General features: G+C 41.4%; 3 protein-coding genes, 1 long non-coding RNA gene and 1 pseudogene across 6 annotated transcripts in view; 2 read left to right on the top strand and 3 right to left on the bottom strand.

Moving 5' to 3' along the window:
- LOC135337434 (uncharacterized) overlaps positions 1-6188 on the bottom strand; it is a 48819-nt gene extending 42631 nt beyond the window's left edge. The window contains exons 1-3 of the mRNA XM_064533371.1: positions 6063-6188; positions 5720-6012; positions 5322-5423 (exon numbers count right to left, since the gene is read on the bottom strand). Of these exons, the coding sequence (XP_064389441.1) occupies positions 5322-5423; positions 5720-6012; positions 6063-6133 (466 nt within the window). The 5' untranslated portion in view covers positions 6134-6188. The remainder of the gene's footprint in view (positions 1-5321; positions 5424-5719; positions 6013-6062) is intronic.
- The window catches only part of LOC135337468 (uncharacterized), an 85331-nt gene that overhangs the window by 46006 nt on the left and 18252 nt on the right, over positions 1-21073 (top strand). The window lies entirely within an intron of this gene.
- Positions 6661-9138, bottom strand: LOC135337452 (uncharacterized). Of its 2 annotated transcripts, none has more exons than XM_064533389.1 (7): positions 9122-9138; positions 8901-8985; positions 8619-8807; positions 8118-8310; positions 7844-7922; positions 7511-7734; positions 6661-7177 (listed from the first exon to the last, which is right to left on the bottom strand). In XM_064533389.1, exons 4-7 carry the CDS (start codon positions 8220-8222, stop codon positions 6800-6802), a joined length of 786 nt encoding a protein of 261 aa, XP_064389459.1. In that variant the 5' UTR covers positions 8223-8310; positions 8619-8807; positions 8901-8985; positions 9122-9138; the 3' UTR covers positions 6661-6799. The 2 variants fall into 2 exon arrangements, with proteins under 2 accessions (XP_064389459.1, XP_064389460.1); XM_064533390.1 differs by lacking the exon at positions 9122-9138 and having other exon boundaries at positions 8619-8692; positions 8759-8807; positions 8901-9071.
- Positions 9118-10909, bottom strand: LOC135337149 (DNA repair nuclease APEX1-like; annotated as a pseudogene).
- Positions 10896-20508, top strand: LOC135337451 (uncharacterized). The gene is made up of 6 exons (XM_064533388.1): positions 10896-11026; positions 13024-13096; positions 13285-13340; positions 18755-18816; positions 18943-19051; positions 19420-20508. Exons 2-6 carry the CDS (start codon positions 13060-13062, stop codon positions 20416-20418), a joined length of 1263 nt encoding a protein of 420 aa, XP_064389458.1. The 5' UTR covers positions 10896-11026; positions 13024-13059; the 3' UTR covers positions 20419-20508.

The following is a 21073-nucleotide window of genomic DNA, read 5'->3' as shown; positions in this document are numbered from 1 at the left end:
TAGTGCATGCATCTAGGATAAATAGCATACATGAAGTGAGTGAATGGAGAGCTGAGCTGAAGAAAGGAGGTTTTGTGTTTATCGATGTCACAGCCACGCCCACCTCATAAGTTGCCATGTGCGTTGCTGTGGCAGTCATTTAAAGATGGCGGAATTGCGTAGGTAAGAAAAGTGGAGCCTGAGAGGTCATCTGCCTCTTGGAAGCGGACGCAATTCTGAGAAAAACGCCCATGGTCCGGGTTCTAGTCGACTAGAGGCTGTATCTAGAATCTTCTGAACATGTCTGTACAAGGAGGAAATGCTTTCCAAGAATATTACTTACTTACTTACTTACTTACTTACATACTTACTTACTTAGTCAGTCAGACGAAACGCGGTGAAATATGATTGAAAACACACAATTGCACTGTCAATCCTATAATTATGTACAACCTACTAGCTATGTACTCATTATGAAATACTTCTCTGGTGTGAGTTCAGTTACATGCATGAGTTGCATAGCTACCGGCTCAGTTGCTTGTTAGAGGGGCGAGGAAACGGGGAGGGGCACTGATATACATGTACTTACGTTGGGTCAATTGCTGACAGATTTTATCAGCTGTGTCTCCTTTCCCCAATCTCAGTATGATATCCAGTAGAGCTCTGTAACTTGCTTGAGAAGAATTGTGTTGTTTCCAGATTTTCAAACACTTTAACATGGCTGCTTGGGAACCTTCGCTATGGTATAACCTCTTCACATCGGCTTGTTCAGCAGAAGCTAGTCCCATGGCATTCGAATAAATTTCCACATCATCGAAATATATGGCCAGGTAGGAAAAATTAGGGTTACTTATTTCACGGTTAAGTTGCTCGTTAGTCAGATTGTATCGTCCCATTAGTTCTTGGAGAGCGACTCGATTAGCGGGTGGTCCTGTAGAGGGCATAAATCATTGATTGATGATGTGACAATATCATACACAGCTACATGTGTATAAAGAAATATACCTTTTTGAGTACGGAATTGACTGTCACCACCAGCTGATGGAGTTTCTGCTCTCTGGACTGGAGCTGCTGAGGGTTGGAGCCTTTCTGGTGACAGGGACCCCTCATCTATACGAGTGATCAGTGAATAACAGTGTTTGTAGAATAGTTCGTAGAAACAATCAAACCTGATGATGGCGTCTTTACAATAGATTTAGTGCTATTGCTTTTTGGCTCTTCAATCCTTTCAGTAGAGAATTCACCTGAAGCAGTTAAAATATTGAATGTAAGTGTGGCATACCGTGACAATTGGCACACATATATAATTATACTCTCAATATATGCTAACTGACTTGACTCCTCTTTGTAGAGAGCTCTGTAGAGAGTGAGGAGCACTTTCTCAGCAGCTGCATCCTTCACCTCACACTGGTAGTGACCAAAGTCCTCCTCTCTCACACTCGGGAAGCTCAGAGTGTTGGGCTGATCATCAGTTGTCTTGATCTGACGTCTGGAGCCCTCTTTGGTCCAGTGGAAGGAGAAACCTTCCTCAGCAAACTTTAGCACCTCTAGTTCAGCTTTCTCACCAACCTTCTTGGTCTGTTGAAAATAAGGGATGCATGTGACTAACATGCGGCAAATAGTAAGACAGGCAAGTAGAATACATGAACATAATTCTACGTACGCTAACTGTACACACACCTTTCCAAGCCAAACTGTCTGCTCCTTCCTCAAGGTAACGGGATTACTGCCACACAGAAACTGAATCCATACATCTTCTGTCAAAATACACAAGGAATTTCTATCCCTGCTTGAGCTGTGACTAGGACATGGGCACTGGAACGCCACTTGTGGGACTAGCTGCTTGTACATGCTCATGAGAGTGTAGAGAACTACCGAGAGAACATAGGTGCAAAGGTCGTGCAGGGAGAGATAGGCGTGATTTAGAGTAACTCGTATTTCGTAACTTCTTTCATGAGATATTAACGTTATCTTATTTGATTTCGCAATCAGAAAAGAGACGCAGTTTCTCTTGACACAATCTTCCACCAACTTCCACGTCAATCCGAGTATTCCATGGCGGCCTTGGGAAACTAGTCGAGTGATGAGCCCACAGAAGACTCCTGTTGGTACGTAACCAAAACTGAATGTAATGTGGAGTGGTTCTGGGTTGTTGGTGTCTGGTGGAGGTGGGTTGGTCAGCTCGTCTTGTGAAGCACACTCCAAAACAGCCGGCATTATATAGGTAATTTCTTCCTTGTCGGATTGCGTATGGACTATTGGTGATAGAAGGTGAACATATTCGAGGAGTTTTACAAGATGCTTTGCTGGGATGAGCTTTCTTTCTTCCAGCTTTTCTTTAACTTGAGGACATTTGCAGTATTTTTCAATGGATTTCATCGAAAATTGTCCCTTTTTAATCAGTTCAACTCGTTCTGATTCAATAACCGCCCCATCACCATGGATAGTGCGCAGAGAAGCCACAATAAATTCACTAATGCTATCAAACACAACTTGAGGAGTGCAGATCACATGTCCTTTGAAGTATTTCCCGGGTATATTGGGATAATACATAATGGTTCCAGTGCAATAGTGAAGATACCAAAGGCAAAGCTCCAGCTCATCTTCTTTGATGCCAAGATCTCTAGCAATGATAACACAATCATCCATCGGAGCAATGCAGTATTCTCGTCGCAGTATCAAACTAAACCAGAGCCAATTTGGTTGAATGGGAATAGAAGAATCTTTAAATTGTTTCTCAAATATGTCACTCAAAAAACCTCGGATTGGTGCTATATCTTCTGTATCTGTTCCTGAAAAGTTATCAACTGCAAAAATTGTGTGGTTTGGTGAAGGGTTAGCAATAATGTTCTTATAATTAGAAGTAACTTTTGTAAGAACTGAATCAAACTCTGAAATTTTCTGGTCAACTGGTTCTTCCAACTTGTCTTTGTGTGTGCCTATTAGTGTTGCCATTGGACGCACTTCCTGGAGCTTCTTAAATTGCTGACCAAAAGCAGTTGATCTGTCGAGTTTAAACGGAACTGGTTCTTGAGAGATGCGATGAATGCTAGCAATTGAAGACAGGATCTGAGAAACAGTGGATTCAACGGAATGCATGGCGTCGTAAGGAGTGATGGTTATGTCATCTCGACTGAAAGGAATTTTGTACGGTTTATTGAGCTCTTTGCTCAAGTCAGCAAATACTAGATACATGGCAGGACCATTGCTCAGGGCTGGTAGCATCTCTAGGAATGCAGGTTGCCCTCCTATATCGTTAATGTTTAGCAGTGTGCTACCCTCTATGTGTTTAAGCAGTTCTTTAGACTGATCTTTATTTTTAATCACATTTTGTAATCGTGATATACAGTCTCGTACTCGAGCTAGCCGTTCGTCTGTGGTGTCATCTCCCACTTCTCTTGTCTTTTTGGCAAAATGAGTAGGTGGTGTAGTGGATTCGTATCTAGTTTCAAAATTCAAGTTTTCAGTGTCACTGCTTTCTACAGATTCAGAGTCACTATCTACTGAATCACTACTTCCTCCTACAGATTCAGAATCACTAATTCCAACAGTCTCAGAGTAACTATTTCTTACAAATTCAAGATCACTGCCACAGAAATATCTGAACAACAGTGCAGCTTCTTCATTCAGATCCTTAGAAGACAACCATTCGGTTCCATCATTGCTTACTAAAGCAAATACCTGAAAACAGTTAGCAAGAAGAGTACTCCTAAGCTTTGCCTTCTCAGGTTCTAAATGAATATTCTTGAAATATTTTAGCAGTCGATTGAGTGTGGTCGTCTTGCCAACAAATGGTGGCCCAACAAGAAAGAGCTTTAGGTAACAAAGAGTGATAGAATTTGTCGACTTCATAAGACTATCAAGTATCTCCAAGTTTCTTTGCTGAGCTGCGAGAACTGTATCAACCAAAAATAAATAATTTCCATTCGATTAAGGGTGCTTACTGTAACTGAGTCTTGTCCTGAGGTTGGCGGCCATATCCTCCAGTCCTCTCTGAGTAAGCAGCTGCTGAACTTCCTCCAGAGTGGTGGTGCCAGCAACAATGGGATGACCAATGGTGACTTGTGCTCCCTCGAGAAGCTTCTGCAGAGCATCAGCCTCGTCCTGTGTGAGTAGAGCAGCTGGTCGACTCCCAACACCATCTTTTCCTGAATGTGTGAGGAAGTAAATATAACTGACTATAAAATTATATATATCTATGGTATAAGTATACTTATAATTACTGAATGCATGGTTCAGCCTTTACTGGCAGGAAAGTTTTTACTTAATTATTCATTGAGGAAAATGCACTGAGATAACAATTTACTAGGAATTCCTCGTGATAACAATTTCGGTTAAATATGTTTATAACGTGCCTGGTTGCCATGAGTAACAGTTGTTGAGTCGTGTAAACATAACATTATGCACATCACTAATCTCTTCATAATGTATAGCTATGCCAATTATCTAGGATGCCGGTGAAATGTTTTTTCATAACTTGCCTGGTTGTCTAGATGATTCTTGTCGAGTCTTGAGGTAGTCAATAATGGGCTCATAACCACTCCACCTTTTAGCTGCGTCAAGTGGTGTCCTGCCTTCATTATCAGTTGCATCTGCATGTGCATGTTAATGGTCAAGAGATTGTATACACATTACATTTAAATAAACTCACTGATGTCACAGTTAGCCTTCTCAACCAAGTACTGCACTACTGCAAGCATATCGGATCCTAAAGGTGTTATAATTAGAATGGACATGCTATTCATTATGATGATTTGTTGCTATGGCTACAGATGATGATCGTGGTGGGCGAGAGAGAGGGGGCAAGGTGCATGCATGCTGATTGGAATGCATCGACTTCATACCTAAAGTTACAATATTGAACGGGAATGCAGTTGGTTATAATAATACATGCACTGTATGCAAGAATCTTATAAATTTATATCGGTTACAAGGGGTGTAATAAAAGTGATACAGTCCCCTCCGTGTTCTATTATTTTATTACACATTGGTAAGGGGTCGTCCTGCATAATATTATAGCATGAGAATCCTCGTGTTTTATTGAAATATACAAGCAACTCGCCCTCGGAGCTTCACCCTTGTGCTTGTACCTCATAAAACACTCGGTCTCATACTATATCTGCATATACTCTTATTTCTGGTTTGACAAACAAGTACTTTTAGGGCTATGTAGTTACTATAATCTCTAATTACTTCGACTCACCACTTATACTTATACTTAGGCCGGTGCGACGACTGCAGGCTAAATGAAGTACAGTCTGGTTGTTGTTGTTCCGTACATCTGAAAGTGTTCATAACAACAAATGTGTACACAGGGACAGACAAAATTATGATACACTCACTGATGTCACAGTGGGCCTCCTCCACCAAGTACTGCACCACATCTAGGTGACCACGATAGCATGCATGGTGGAGTGGAGTATCGCTGTTCTTGTCCCTGGTATCTATACACAAGTGAATGTTGGTATCACTAATATTTAAATATTACAGGACTGGTGCATTTGTAAGGAACTAAATGTCCATCCCTAAGCCAGGCCCTCAAGGCCTCGAACGCATAGTTCGTGTACATAACCAACTCATTCAAAATTAAGAAGCCCAAGCCATGCATGTATTCCGTATTCGTTACAAATTAAACTGATATTAAAGTCCCACAAAAATATTTGCAATGTGAAAAATTGCTATATATAGGGTTGGCCGGGGGAGTTATGTAGCATCTGCTAGTGAATGGAAAACTACTCACCAGCGCTGCACTTGCAATCCCTGATCAAGTAAACCAACACCTCCTTATGACCATTAAAGGCTGCAAAATGAACTGGAGACCTGCCCAAACCATCCCGTCTCTCAGTGTCTGCTCCAGCCTCAACAAGTGCCTTCACTATCTCCAGGTGACCATTCCCACAAGCAGTGCGTAATAGATAGATGCGTAATGGATAGTACCCGGGGTGGTTAGGGTTGGCCCCACGTGCCAGCAGGGACTTCACTTTGCTTACATTACCATTCCAAGCAGCAACCAATAACTCCTTGGCCTGTTTCCTGTTTAAAAAACAACAATAAAAATGTTAGGCTGTAAGACGATCACTTACTCAGCAGACTGTTTCTGTCCCATACTTTTGGACTGTTCCTGTCCCATACTTTTGGACTGTTCCTGTCCCATTATTATAGGAACCAGAGATGTGTGTAGGCTGCAGTTTAATATTGAGAATGGAAGCTTGGAATGATATGAATACCCTCACCACAGACATTCCAGACACACCCTCTATTGTGTGTAAGGGGAATTCCATTACACATGTGACTGCATGCATGTTCATGAATAAATCATAGGGTACATGTACATGCATGCAGGGGTACTATCAGACATATAAAAAAATGCCTGTTCTCTAACTATAATATTATGGTAAAACAGGCTAGTGACGACTGACATGCAGTGCTTTGTTTGCAGCTAGCTTTTAGTGTTCAAATGATTCGGGTATATATTTGAGTGGGGGGGGGTATGAGACACCATTGCAATTAACGCTAATTGGCTAGTCTAGCATAATTATTATCATAAATAATAGTGATTATTCTGTCTTTAAAATATGAAACGGTCGGCGTGTTACGAACCATAGAAAGGGGGTGGTTCTGCATGCAGAGTTTGATCACAATGGCTGCTTCGGGGAGAGGTGCCTTTTTAATGACAAATGATGACTGTGCAAACAACATGAAAAATAACATGTTTATACATACACACACACAGCTAAATTGTTGAACAAATTACTCATAATTATTATATACATGTAGTTCACAAGTACATTCACATAACGCTAATTAGTCTGCTGGGGCCCTAAGAAATTGAAACTCCTCTTCTGGTACTCGTAAAATATGCAATGTTCCATCGGGATTCAATAGACCAATCAAACGGAAGCGCCTCTCTCTCCGGTTGGTCGGGAACGTCTGGTCCAAAGCCGAGGGGAATCACCCCCATACGAGGGGGCGGGCTGTCCTCCCGTGGAGTGGGCAGGGTGGCACGCGGAGGTGGAGGCTTTTCTGCTTCTTTTACTGCCAGATCGGCGATTGTCGCAACCACGAACATTTCGGTGAGATATTCGCTACAAAGGTAGTCGACGTTTCCAGCGGCTTCGTTCATTTTAGAGCGTGGTGTTTGGAGGTATTGTCTATTGACCATCTCCGAGACAACCTCCACTGCTTCTTCTAGTTTGCCCTGAGGGGTGTGGGGTGTGTGTGTGGGTGTGTGTGAGTGGGTGTGTGAGTGTGAGTGGGTGTGTGTGTGTGAGTGGGTGTGTGAGTGTGAGTGGGTGTGGGTGTGCGTGTGTGTGTGTGTGTGTTGGAAAGTGACATACCAAATTAGCTATTACAGTAGGCTGTTAGACAACGCTGCTACACTCGACAATGCAATGGTACACGTAGTAAATTCTACCAAAATGGAATACTTCACGCAAGTAGATAAACATTTAAGTTGTGATCCTTTAAAGAAATACTTCACTATTTCTCCATACACCATAATCTGCTGTCACGATGAGCCACCTGCCCTCACCTGCAATACTTTATGTGCCCCCAGGGCCTCCTCATCTGTATCAGGGATGAAGTATCCAATGCAATACGAGGCTGACAGGATTCTCCTCGCTCTCAGCAGAATTCGGAAAATATCGTCGAGAAAGTTTTTCGCTTCTCTAGTTGTGAAAACACTGATTTTCTTTTGTGGAGTGAGAGGAGAGTTCACCCCAATGGTGGCATCAGATTGACCTTTGACCCGAGCCACTATAAAGAAAAATATGTAGTGTTATATGTATAGTATGAACTTCCGAATTAAGGTCATATTTCAATATTACTAAGCAGCTATTATAATACATGCACACAAACATCGTACCTTTCTTGTCGAGAGCCAGTCCGAGTCTTTCCAGTTCTCTCATCTTACCAGTCGACTCTTGAAGCAACTTCATTTCAATCTGACAAGGAGAAAAAAAATTGGCCTACATGATTTAAACACACCCCATTTTGATAAATAGACCTCCCTTAGAGCTACAGAACGCATCCTACATGAAATTGGACCTTCCAAAGTCAAGTTATGGGCACTCTAGCTAGCAAAATCAAAACTAAACTTGCTAGAATTGTCGAGAGATTTTTCCCGCTCTACCACTCACATCCAGACTGTGTAGATGATTGTTGTATCTGTCATAATAATGCTGGAATCTCTTAGTGTGCAACTGAAGGTCCTCTGTAGCTTTCTTAACATAGGCAGCCTCCATGTCTCCTCTGGACCCCTCCACCGTCGTGTTGGCCTTCTCCTGAGCCGTGAACCAATTGCAGTTACGAAGGAGAGGGGTCAATGGACAACTGAGTAGATAGTAAATACATTGTACATGTGAAAGCACTATGGTGATACATGTATGAGTAGTGGGGCTTAGAAAATCAGCTGCAGCTATAAAGGGAGGACGGGGAGGAGGGATATCAATGGGCAACTGAGTAGATAGTATACATACACGTAGAAAATATCTTGCACATGCCTCCTTTTCTCAACAGGCCTGTGTAAGAGGCTATAGGTACCACAGTACACGTATAACTCTGATAGTAGACAATCATGTTGTTAGAGCATTATATGGCCACGCTTTTCTGAATGTGTTAATTGGCAATGTACGACTTACGTAAAGTATCCCCCAGTTCTGTAATTGTGTAGACTCTAGGGATCAAGACACACCCAGCAGAAATCATGGCGACACTAGAGGCAACAAAAGATAAACTAGGTGCAGCCGTTTCCAGTCTAATAATTATGTTAAGCCCGTACCTGTTTACAAGTCATGTGATTGCATCCGTCGTTCTTCTGAATTGGAGCTCTATAAGGAAATATTGAAATCAGACAACAATGAAACGTATAATTATGTACAGTAACTCTAAATATTATTGTTCTATACTCTATTCCAACGTACCTGCAGTGTGGACAAGGCTTTGTGTTTCTTATGATCCAGCGAGCGTCTGCTTGTGCCTGTGAGGCTACCTTCTTTGCCTCGTCATCTAGTGTGTGTGGTGTGTGTGGGTGGTGGGGGTGGATAACTAAGACAGTGTGTGCATGTGTTGGGTATTAGTAGCAGGATCGTGGACATGATAACACAGATACACTCTATTGCTAGAGTAATGCGGGAGCACTCACCAGCCAGTGTTCTTGGCTCTGGCCTTGAACCGGTATGACTAGTAAGTGTACGCTCCAGAGAGGTCGGGATACAGGTGACGGAAGGTGTCCACGAAACCCTCCTCCAGTAGCTCTGTGAAATCCTGTCTCTCCTCGGGCGTGAAACCAGCTGTCTTTGTGTTTGTCTTGGGGTTCTTTAAATCTACACGTAGATACACACATGCATGTACACAAAGTCAAGGCAAACTCTGAAGGTACCTATCTCTTTATGGGCCACATTGAGGTCCCCACAGAGAAGGACTGAGATCTAGTTTCTTCATGTACTCTCTGAGGTCCCTATCCCAGTCTTGCTTGTACTGTACGAGAGCCTCTTGAGGCCATCACCAGCATTGGGCACATCTATATACACAGGGCACAACATAACAGTGACAATAGGAATCTAAATAAAATCAGAACCAACTTACAAGATGTAAGGAAATAGAAGTGCTCATCTTCAGCAGTGATGATCCTACCCTCACAATCAAACTTCTCAATTCCCAAACCATTGGTCACTGAAATTGGCTTCTCTTTGGAGTACAGCCTGCACAATACTTGTAACTAACCACACAACAGTTGGTGAATATGCCTCACCCCACACCGCTGTAGCCTCTTCTCTGCGGAGTGCCAGTAGACGTGGTAGCCAGGAATACCGAGCTGGTTCTGTGTGTGTGTGGGGGGGGGGGGTTGTGTGTGTGTGTGTGTGTGTGTGTGTGTGTGTGGGGGGGGGTTGTGTGTGTGTGTGTGTGTGGGGGGGGGTGAGTGTGTGTGTGTGGGGGGGGGTTATGTGAGAGTGTGTGTGTGTGGGGGGGGGTGAGTGTGTGTGTGTGTGTGGGGGGGGGAGTGTGAGTGTGTGTGTGTGGGGGGGTGTGTGTGTGTGGGGGGGGTGAGTGTGTGTGTACAGTGGCTGTCCTACCATAGGAAGCTCTTTCTCAATACACTTGGTTTCTTGTACACAGAATATGTCTGGGTATTCTCGTGCAATGTACTCCAGACCACCATTCTGTACACAGTGTATAAAATGCGGTTGGTTAATAATTGTAATTATTGAGGACAGAGGAAACGATACCTTTATCCACGTTCTGATTCCATTCACATTCCATGAGCTGGTCCATGGTCTGAGTACATGTGATCAGTATCAGTTGATAACATAGTTGGAATATATACCTCCAGTCTTTAGTTTGTCCCAATTCGATACCATCCCATTGTTTTCCTTGCCCTTCCCTTTGCTCACAGCCTCTCTATCAGTAGCTTCTTTATTGTGCAATAACCTCTAGACTAAAGTGGTGCTCAGACGGACATTCCTAGTGCGGCTGATTCATGAGAAAACGACCGAATACCTGAACAAGGTGGGAGCGAAGAGCAGACTACGTGGACACAATGTGTGAAGTGTGTGTGTCAGTGACGTACCTCCTCAATGGTGGAGCCAGAGCCTCCTCCTACAGCAGCAGGAGTCTCCTGGTTATGTGGGTGTTGGTATGAGGTAAAATAGCACAGTACTCAGTAGCTATATAGGTAGATATATAAACAAATACATCTCTACAGCTAGCTAGCAACAGGCTATCAAAGTAAGTTCTACACTAGATTTCTATTAAAGTAGAACCTTTCTTTTTCTTTCTTTTGGCATAACTTGGACTGCAGATAGTGAGAGAGCTCTTGGAAACAGACGTAGACTAGACAGTGGCACAACAATCAATGGTGGCCACATTGCATAGGGAAAAACCCTACCTGTATAGTGCAGTGTAGAACTACTGTTAGGGAATATCCCTTCATTCTTACTGCCATGGAGAGTGTTGTGATCAACTGGAACCTCCTGTGTCTTGTCTTGTCTTAGGAACAGTGCTGCTCACCAAGCTGCTCAGATTTTGGAGTCCCAAGCTATCTAACAAAGTCAGTTTACTATAATTATACTGGTCTAGATGCTGGAATATAGTTTTAACACACGTATCTAGTTGGTGTATTGGTACTAGCTCTAGTCTTCATGTGTGTAGTCTACTGGACTGTTGATTGGAGGAGGGGCCCTTCATTACAATACTATGTTTGCAAGATGAATGTGTGTACCCCTACTCTAGTGTTCATGCTGAGTGTATCCTGTTATTGGCATTGTCAGCACTAACTTGCTTAACAAGTATCTATTGACGCTGCACATTATTCTAAAATTCATAGTCCCCTCATTGCTAAGAAACCTTCGCAGTTCAATTACAGTAGCTCTGGGAAATATGAAGCCTTTACAACTTGTTTTCCTAGCTGGTATTTGATGAGCAATTGTCTTGTGATGATTAGCCAGTTAACGAGCGAATGTTTGTGTACATGCTGGTAATGTGTGTTTTAATTGATAGCCTAATTTAGTGGAAGGGATGTATTTATTTTGGTCAATTAGCAATCATGGATCTAAACACACCATTAGATAGATCTCCCTTAGAGCTACATAATACATCTTTTCTTTCTGGAAGCGAACCTTCCAAACTTAAATTATGGCCAGTTAGCTAGCAAAAAATCGGCTAAAATTTGAAGACGATACACCTGTGCTGTGTCAGCAAATTTGGGCCCGATTAAAAGCCTCAAGTTAAACCCATAATTAGATAGACCTCCCTTAGAGCTACAGAATGCATTTTTTATTTCTGAAATCGGATCTTCCCGACACAAGTTACGAGCAGTCAAAGTAAACATACATAGTACCTCTATAACGAACACCTTTGGGAACAATGTGTCGGCCTTTATACAGAGGTGACCTTTGTTGAGGGGTTGTTTTGTACACAAACTGTTCATTTGGGACCTGGCCTTGGTATCGCAGTTAGCCTCTCTTCATGAGTGGCCATTAAAGTGGGCTCCACCAGTAGGTAGGTACCGTGTTTGCATGAGTACAGTGTTTGGATGAGTACAGTGTTTGGATGGGTACAGTGTTTAGATGAGGTCATTGTTTGTTGAAGGCTGTGCTTCTAACACTTGCTAATATTTCCCCATGTCATGAGACACAGTACATTTTAGGAATGTTTGTAGTGACTATCACTCCACTGACTGACTGACGAGGTATGTTCAGTGTTAAATGAGCTGACACGTTCGTTACTGCTGCAAATTAACCAATTAATAATAAGGCTTCACTGTTGTAATGGTCTTGTGGAGCAACTTAAGTAAGTAAAGATGTAACGTGGGAAATGGATGTGGTTACTTATACACACGTTGTACACAATAGATGGATACACACAATCACAGTCTTATGTGTGTATTTTTATCGGCATTCAATCACTTAAAATGAGCAGCTGGATGTGTGTGCCTGGAATATTCGAAGTGCTATTTTCAAACCTCAATCTCAATTCAGCATTTTTATAGCTTATTATGTGGTAAACTTGCCTAGGAGGTGGTTGATTGTGTCTAGAGGTGGTTAGTACCAACCACCACCACCACTGACCAGTGGAGGCACATCCCTGCACGCATTGCCCTGGGTAATGAATGACCAATGTTGTTTACCGTAGTGCTGATGATGCAACCTCCTACATGGTAGCGTACTAATTAGTGATGTCAATGTTTCTAGAGGGGGGGTACATTCCAATCTGTGTGTGGAGTCTGAAACAGTAGCGAGCCTAACCTTTGGTAACCTTAGCTATTGTCTTGGCAAGTGCTAATAAAAACAAAACTTGCTCAGTTATGTCTGTGTGTCTGTTACTAATCGCTGTGTGTGCTGTAAGGTTGATCATATTATCTAGGTAGACTGTTTGTGTCCTGTTTTAGTGTGTGTGTGTGTGTGTGCATGTGCGTGTGCGTGTGCGTGCGTGCGTGTCAACCCAGAGATATAAAAAATGCCAAAACCCGGGATCGAACCAGGGACCTTTAGATCTTCATTCTAACGTGTGTGTGTGTCACTAAATATCCATCTATTTTCCTCGCAGCTGGTGGCATCAAAGTTCCTCAACGATGAAGGGGAAATGGAAGCTCTCACTAACACGGATTTTTCCACCATCGGTTCGTTAATGTGTACATGACGAGATGAAGCGTCTGATGTTTACAATAATTATTATTTTGTCTATTTTGTTAATTTTCACTCTCAATCACATCACAGCACTCTTGTACATAGCTAGCTTTAGCACACTCACTTTGATGTGTTGTAGTGGGTGTGGTTTATTCCCTTTGATGTATTCGCCCACACACAGGTTCCACCCCACGCAATCGACTGGATCACTTGGAAATCAGATTCTTGCAAGCAATTGTGAGTTAATGCTGATATTGATATAAGAGGGTGGCCTGCTAACACAGGTCCGAACACATGCTATGGATACCGTATAGCAGGTAATTTTCGGGGGACAAAATATTTGTGGTTGAGCAGTATTTAGTCATTTCGTGGATAATATTTTTGTGGTTGCTGCTTGCACTGCAGGTAAAGGTAGACAAGGTCGCTTCATTCGTGGGTAAAATATTTGTGGTCAGTGCTTCAACCACGAAAACCACAAATATTTTACCCCACGAAAATTACCTTCTATAGTACTTTGGGGCCCATTAACCTGGCTGTATTCCAGAGGGTGGCCTGCTAATACTGTAGCGTGGGCAGTTGTGTACTGATATGCTATTACCTCATCAAGGTGTGTGTTGTAAGGTGGTGGTCCATTGTCCAGACTGGCTAATTGCTGATCCTATTAGACTATTGTTGTTAGTCTGAGAATGCACTCTGCATGTTTGTCTTGTTTATATGATTTCAGCGGACTTTCAGTTTGTGTTGCAGTGAACCATGATTGTGTGTGTGTGTGGGTGTGTGGGTGGTGGTGTTGTGTGTGTGTGTGTGTGTGTATGTGGTGGTGTGAGTGGGTGGGTGTGTGTGTGGAGGGGGGTACAGTCAGCAATTAATTTTTAGGGAAGTACGATGTACATTACGTGTCATAGATTCTGTAAACTACAGGAATTGCCTAAACACGCAATTTATTAATTCTCCAATTAAAAAACAATTATTGTGAATTAAGTGTCATTTACTCAAGCGTAACTAGAGTGCGTATGATTATTTTATGCTGTAATGTACCTCACGTAAGGGTCTGTATCGTACCAACTGGGTGGGGTTTAACAACAGGGTTTTGGCGAATCTTTGCAACATCAACAAAAAGCGTTGAGGGCGCACTAATTTTATACTAGATATAGACACTTGTTGACAAGGGCAGAACAGATGGGTGGGGCTTGTTAAACACCAGGAAGGCTGGAGGAAGGGTGGGGCTCACTGCTTGGACATGGACAAGTTAGCAGCGTAGAGCTAGAAGCTTAGCACTGGCTACATGCTGTATACGGACAAGCTTTTCTTTTCAATAGTTTATGAGACTGTTAGCTAGTAGGTGAGATAGCTTAGGTAGCAGGCAGTTTTCATTCCAGTGGCTGTTATAACAGTTATTGTCAACTACATTCAAATTAATTTGTTCGTCTTTGGCCTCGGAGGTGTACTGCCATAAAGTCTGATGGACAATAACTAGACTACACTCAAAAATGTTAGAGAATTGATTGATTTAATTATCTGTACGTGCTGTGAATGTTATTAATGAGTAATATACGTTCCTGTGTGTAGCCACTCTGGCGACAGGTGTGTGGTTTTGTAGTCGTCCAATCAAAATACTTCATTAAAACCCCATGATCTTAAGTACTGAAATATGATCGTTGAAATTATTCCTTTTCCCATCTCTTGTTTCTTTGTTGACTTCCATTTATAGTTGAGTAATTTGTATGGCGAATGTTTTCCCACATTTTCATATTTTGTTTTCGTTAATTGCGTGTAATTAGATATTCACGATAATCTCCGTGTCTATGTAGTATGGCCTAATTATGTTCTTGTTTCTATAGCAACTCGTTCAAAATACGATATATTTTTCAGTGGGAATTTTTTCAGATGGTCCAATCAATTACTCCATTTTAATACTAATTTTACATTACATAATAAACCGTCATAATCTTTTACCATTTCCACTCTTGAACGAAAAATTTGACGATTGGAGATATTTGGCCAAATTAAAGTTTTCCAGTGGACACAACGTCATTGCTGTAGTATAGACGCTTGAGACACCAAATTAAAAACCGCTAAGTCAGTTCAAATTTCAAAAGGCTCATTCACCAATTGTCCAATTATACAGTTCATTGTGATAATTGAAATTGACCGATAGCAGCCTCGTTAAAGGTTATGGATAATGATGATATAGCATCATTATCCATAACCTTTAACGAGGCTGCTATCGATGATGCTATCATCATTATCCATAACCTTTAATGATGCTGCTATCGGCCAATTTCACACACCATTACACACACACACACACTAGGTCCACTATTGAGGCCACTGATTTACGCTATTAGTACAACTACCCATGATATTTAAACTATAGATATAATTTTATAACATGCATACATGCATACATGCCATTGTGCGTAATTATCATAATTTGCTCTGCGTGTGTGCGTGTGTGGGGGGGAGGGCGAACATTTTTTAAATATTTTTGACATGTTTTTGAGTAGCCTATCTGATTCGTAAGGTCAATTACGGTGACCATTTAGCTACCTACGCAAGTGGGCATCTTCTGGTATGTTTCACTCACATTCTCAATAATCATGATAATATTATAAGACCGTAGTACATGCTGAACGTCATTATTAGTGCAGCTGGGAGCTATATACCGTCCATTCTTGAATCAACATTACGTGTGGAGGTTGTCCCGATATTTACTTCCATATCCGTTCATTATTGTATGTAGCTATAGTGATGATTCAATCGTTCTGCATATTTCTGGTCATGACCTCTTAAGTGCCTCTCGTAGTTTTAGGCCAACTGTAGTATTGTCATAGTGGTAGCTCCTTGGGTAGACCAACAGTGGCTGTATTATAGAGGGTGGCCTGCTAACACAGGTCCAAACACATTCCATGGAGAGACTTTGAGGCCATTCCTGCTTACAGGACACCACAACAGACAGGCATCACTGATCTCCATACACGTACATACGTTGCAATGTACTGAGAGGCATGTCTCTACTACCATTGTTGGGAGAATGTGGCGATTGGATTTCAATTTTCTAGGAAGTTGTTGTTTGTGTTCAAACATGTATTGTACTCCTTCCCAACTGATTAACAAAGGTCAAATTCTGCGCATTCGTAGTTCACTAGGTTTGATCGCACTTAGCTAGCTCTCCCTATCTCCAATATGTACATTCATATAGCAGAGTGGCGCAGTGGAAGCGTGCTGGGCCCATAACCCAGAGGTTAATGGATCGAAACCATTTTCTGATATATTTTTTTGCACAGACTATTGGGTTCATGGATATCATATCATGCCTCTTATCTTTGCCCTCAAAAGAATGTGCCTAGTATTGGTGCGTCTCTGAAATTTAATAGCCCCTCCTTTAATTAGAATAGTACCGGTACAATAATATTGTCTATACACGGTCTTGTTTGAGCCTATTATTATAAGTAGGCCCAAATGTGATGAAATGTAATCTGGTTTTGTTGTCAGTATCGGCTGTGTTGTGTTGTGCGATCATGTGTATAGTCGGTGCATGCTCAGATAGCCCCAGGCAATACACGGCAGGGTGGAGTGGGGCAGACTATACTGTAACACTAACCTGTCGTTGTTTGTCATTTAGAAGGTGTGTGTGTTGGTTGTTTCAGTGTAGTATTGTATATCGTGTTTCCATTGCGTGGTTCTCAAATTGCGACTTTTCGCATAAATCACAAGCGAAAGACTCGCAAAGAGTGAGCAAAGTGCATGCAATTTCCCATACTTTACATGCAATTCATGACAATAGTTAGAAATGCAATCAATCAATGCTTGTACAGTGTCATTCGCAATCAATTAACCTCACGTTCGAAACCCGATATACGACATGTGTTGTCTCAGTGTAATAGCAGACATGTGCATGTGTGCACAGTGCATGCATGAAGCCATACTAGGACTATTATAGACTTACTATTTCGGCAAATTAATGCTGGGCCACCGTATTAAAACCATCAAACTAAGCGTCTAATTTGTCCTCTTTTCTGACCTCATTTGATATATAGACTTCCCTCAGAGCACTGCAAAATTTATTTCTTACTTCAGAACTTCCAAACTAGTACAATAATTATATAAAAGAAGTTCGCCATAACCGGATCTTAGTTCAGGTAAACTACATCTAAGTTAGGAGAGGGAGGCATGTCCGCCATTTAAACTTGTTGCCATAATAGATCCATTGTTTGTTTATTGCATGACCAAAAACTTCTATCAACTAACTATTGTTGCTTGTACGCAAGTCTTGTGATCTCCGTGTTTGTATCATCAGTACGTACACATTGAGGGTGGCCCATTCACTTGTAGTGTCGCCACGGTAATGCATGCTTTCACAACACTCCTGTATTTATTTTGTTGTGGCATTCTTACCCATTAAGAAAAATTCTTTATTCAGTCGTGGTGGTTCATTCTCTATCTGAAGCTAAATACATGTACAGGACATGTGATACGTTTATACTGGAGCTTGTGTTGTTATGCTTCTGTGTGCGCATACGGTAGTGTGTGTGTGTGTGTGTGTGTGTGTGTGTGTCCTTGCAAGTTCAAGCTTCTTGGCTTTTGCTTGCTTTTTTAAGCTTTTATGTAGAAAATCAGTGCGTTGTGTGTGTGTGTGTAGACTGCTACATATACGGTTGCTCAAGGATCAATAAAATGCAACTATAAGAGCTTCTAGTCACGTTTTCTTTGATCATTATTACTATTTATGACTTGTTATTTCCGTGTTTTTGCCTTAAGCCTTGCGCATAACTTCATATTCCTCTCAATTCAAATATTCAAATCACATTTTTAATGTGTGAAATCCTTTCGTTATGTTGACGTTTGTTTGAAAACATGTTGCAAATTATTATAATGATTTCCACAGTGGGATTGTTGCCTGGTAACGCGTACGTGTACGGCAGATGTGTAAAATAAACTATCCAATTAACATTTTGCTATATTCTTTCATTGAATTCTTTTCTTTGTGTGGTCTCTAATTCTTAATCTTTTATCACTATAACTAGCGCTGTTACTTAGCGATAGCATGCGTGCATCTGGGAGAGAAATGTGAAACATTCGTTATTATGACATGATCATCTTTACAAATACTAATTCAATAAGTACATCAAATGAATTTCACATTAGAGTGTACAGAGAAAAAGAGATGATAAGCGGGGGGGGGGGTGTAATCTTCCAGCTGCCATAACTTGAGTACCGTTGATCCAATTTCAAATGTGTTATGATTTTCTGAAAGCTAAGAAAGAGACCTTTCTAAATCCAAAATTTCATCAGAGCCATAATTTGTCATTTTTTGGCCTTGGACCATGGTACGGCCAAATTGGCGAATATTTTTATCTCTCAAATATGAATTTTGAGGACACCATTTGAAAGGTCTCTTTCCATAAAATCGTTGAAATTGGATCCACGGAATTCGAGTTATGGCAGCTGGAAGAGGGGGAGGGGCAGGGGGTAGTTGAACAGCCATAACTTTAGTATCAAATTCAAAAAATTTATGTTTTGATTTTCTAAAAGCATAGAAAGAGAATGATCTACATGTATATGGCTTGTCATAAGTTGCGCTTGTAGTTTGATGGACCAATGGGTATGCGAGCTTGTGTCATGTGATCTGCTGTTGTTTTATCGTGCAGGATTGGAGGCTGTTCGTATCTATGGATGAGTATTATCAGTTTGTCAGAAGTGTGGAAGGGAGGTACGTGTGTGTGGGTGTGGGTGGTGTGTGTGGAGTGTGTGGGTGGTGTGTGAGAAGTGAAGTAGGTAACAATTATTCTGTATTAAATTTATTGCTACCATTGCTATTTGTCCCGCCCACTCACAGAGTTGCACTTAACGAGGCGTGTCAGAGGGGGTGGTTCTCGTACACTGACCTTTGCGCTGTGTGGGGGGCGTCAGATAACATGGCCACCACTTCCAAGACCACTGCTAAGGTATAGTAACGAAGCTACGTACATACCATAAAAAATAATGTGTTTCCATAGCAATGTTACATAACCATTTTGGCCGTAATTACCGTATAGCGGGATATTTCGAGGGTATAATTTATGTTCGTGGTTTTCACTGATTAAGCATGCACCCACGAATCTAATATCGCATGCATGCATGCTGCAACAAGGCTGCTATTCCGTGAAAATTAAAATTAAATCTGCGAAAGTTTATACCCTAAAAAAATACCTGTCCATACTTTGATTTATTCGAGTAAAGATCATCATACCTACAAAATCATTTTGACTTAGGCATTTTTTGTTAGCATTTTGTTAGTGTGGTAAAGATCATCACAATAACTCCCACACTCCAGGTTGCCTGTGGAAGTGCTCTGCTCTATCTGATGTGTGTTGCTACCCTCTTTGCCTCCACCCCCACACCACCTGGCAACGACCTTTGTCCCCTGATGTCTCCCGGCAACGACCTTTCTAACGAACTCTCTACGAACGTGGCCATTTTTGACCCCCAAGCGACCCCACCTGTTTCGTTTAACAACCACTCAAAGCTACCATCTGATCTGTCAAATTTGGAGCCATTACTGAAAACTTCTTTGAGTTCCGATCAAAAGAAATATTTCCCTGAAAATTCCTCTCTAAAATCTATAACCAAGAAAGATTTTGGACATCCCATTTTTGACGAATATTCAAAAATTCAAACTGAAGAAATTTCTCGCAAATCAGAGATCTTGAATATCACATCAAACGAACCAATTGTGCCTAGCAACGTGCTTAGCAACGGATATTTGGACCCTGGACTGTTTTTGTTATTCAATCTAACAGCTGTTCTTACATTGCCTGAACTTTTGACCCCTGACAACCACTCAAGCGCTATTTCGTCTCCCGGAAAATTTAATCCTCTGGTCTCTTTATTAATTCATCCTGACGAGCAGCAGGCTCGGAATAATCAGTTTAACTCTCGTATCGATGTAGCTACCAAAGACGTCATTTCGAATGCTACAAGAGTTAACGCTAAAATTAATAAACAAGATAATTGGAATTTGACCTCCGACCACGGATATTTTAACCCCACTTTTCCTCAATATCCTCGTGTAGAGCAACCTGATCGTGAAATAGAAACTAACTACATTGGACCTAAGGAGCACTTTCGTCATAACGACCCTAATATCGATATTTCCGGGCAACCATCGCAGAATTGGAAAGAATATCAATCCCCTGTGGTTGTCATAGAAACCATTCCCATGGTTACGGCATCGGAACTGTGGGACTACAACATTCCGTTGAGAGTGGAAAAAAACAATTTCACACTGAAACATGTTTTAGGCATGTTAGCACACAGCGTGTTGGCATGGTAACCGTCTGTATATAATACTGTACAGAAGAGACTGGACTTCATAGGAGGCTGTAGAGTTAGTTGGCTAGTTAGTTAGCATAATACTTATTGTAATGGAACAAGTTTATTTTGGCCAATTTTGCTCAGAAAAGTGCTGTTATCAACCATTAGTTTTCCTGCATGGTATTATAGTCACAGTATGAAAGTGTAATTGCTATAGATTGAGTTTAATTTGGTTGGTATAATTATAAAGGTGTCATAATACAGTGGAACCCTCTATAATGGACACTTTTGGTACATTACATGCATGCTCCAACTTAGTCAAAATACCTGCAGTCCAGACATACATACATATACAGTGTACTACTATTTGCCTCAACTCCTCTCTGACAGCAGCTACTTGAATTGGGGAACAATGTGTCGGCTCTTATACAGAGGTGGCCTTTGTTAAGAGGTTGTTTTATACACAAACTGTTCATTTGGGACCTGGGTGCCTGGCCGTTATATAGCAACTGGCCTTTATTCGGAGGTGGTTGTTAACAGCGAGGTTCCACTGTAATATTAAATTAATGTATACTGCTGCAATTATGGATCCGAAGCTAAGAGAAAAATTAATTTGCAGACGAGTCGTTCAAATTAAAATTCAGAGAATCTCCAAACCATTTTTTTTATAAACG

This window comes from Halichondria panicea, chromosome 6 (genome assembly GCF_963675165.1).
Source record: "Halichondria panicea chromosome 6, odHalPani1.1, whole genome shotgun sequence".
Classification (NCBI taxonomy): domain Eukaryota; kingdom Metazoa; phylum Porifera; class Demospongiae; order Suberitida; family Halichondriidae; genus Halichondria; species Halichondria panicea.
Note: the sequence above shows the minus strand (reverse complement) of the source record. Positions and strands in the feature narration are given on the sequence as shown.

Bases quoted from the DNA above. Each gene is read 5' to 3' on its own strand.
- LOC135337452 (XM_064533389.1), bottom strand. From the start codon at position 8,222: ATGGAGGCTGCCTATGTTAAGAAAGCTACAGAGGACCTTCAGTTGCAC. The intron at 7,735-7,843 runs GTACGATGTTTG...TTTTCTTTATAG, and splicing joins ACTGGCTCTCGACAAGAAAG to TGGCTCGGGTCAAAGGTCAA. The intron at 7,178-7,510 runs GTGAGGGCAGGT...CACACCCCTCAG, and splicing joins GGGCACATAAAGTATTGCAG to GGCAAACTAGAAGAAGCAGT.
- LOC135337451 (XM_064533388.1), top strand. From the start codon at position 13,060: ATGGAAGCTCTCACTAACACGGATTTTTCCACCATCG. The intron at 13,341-18,754 runs GTGAGTTAATGC...TTTATCGTGCAG, and splicing joins TCAGATTCTTGCAAGCAATT to GATTGGAGGCTGTTCGTATC. The intron at 18,817-18,942 runs GTACGTGTGTGT...GCCCACTCACAG, and splicing joins GTCAGAAGTGTGGAAGGGAG to AGTTGCACTTAACGAGGCGT.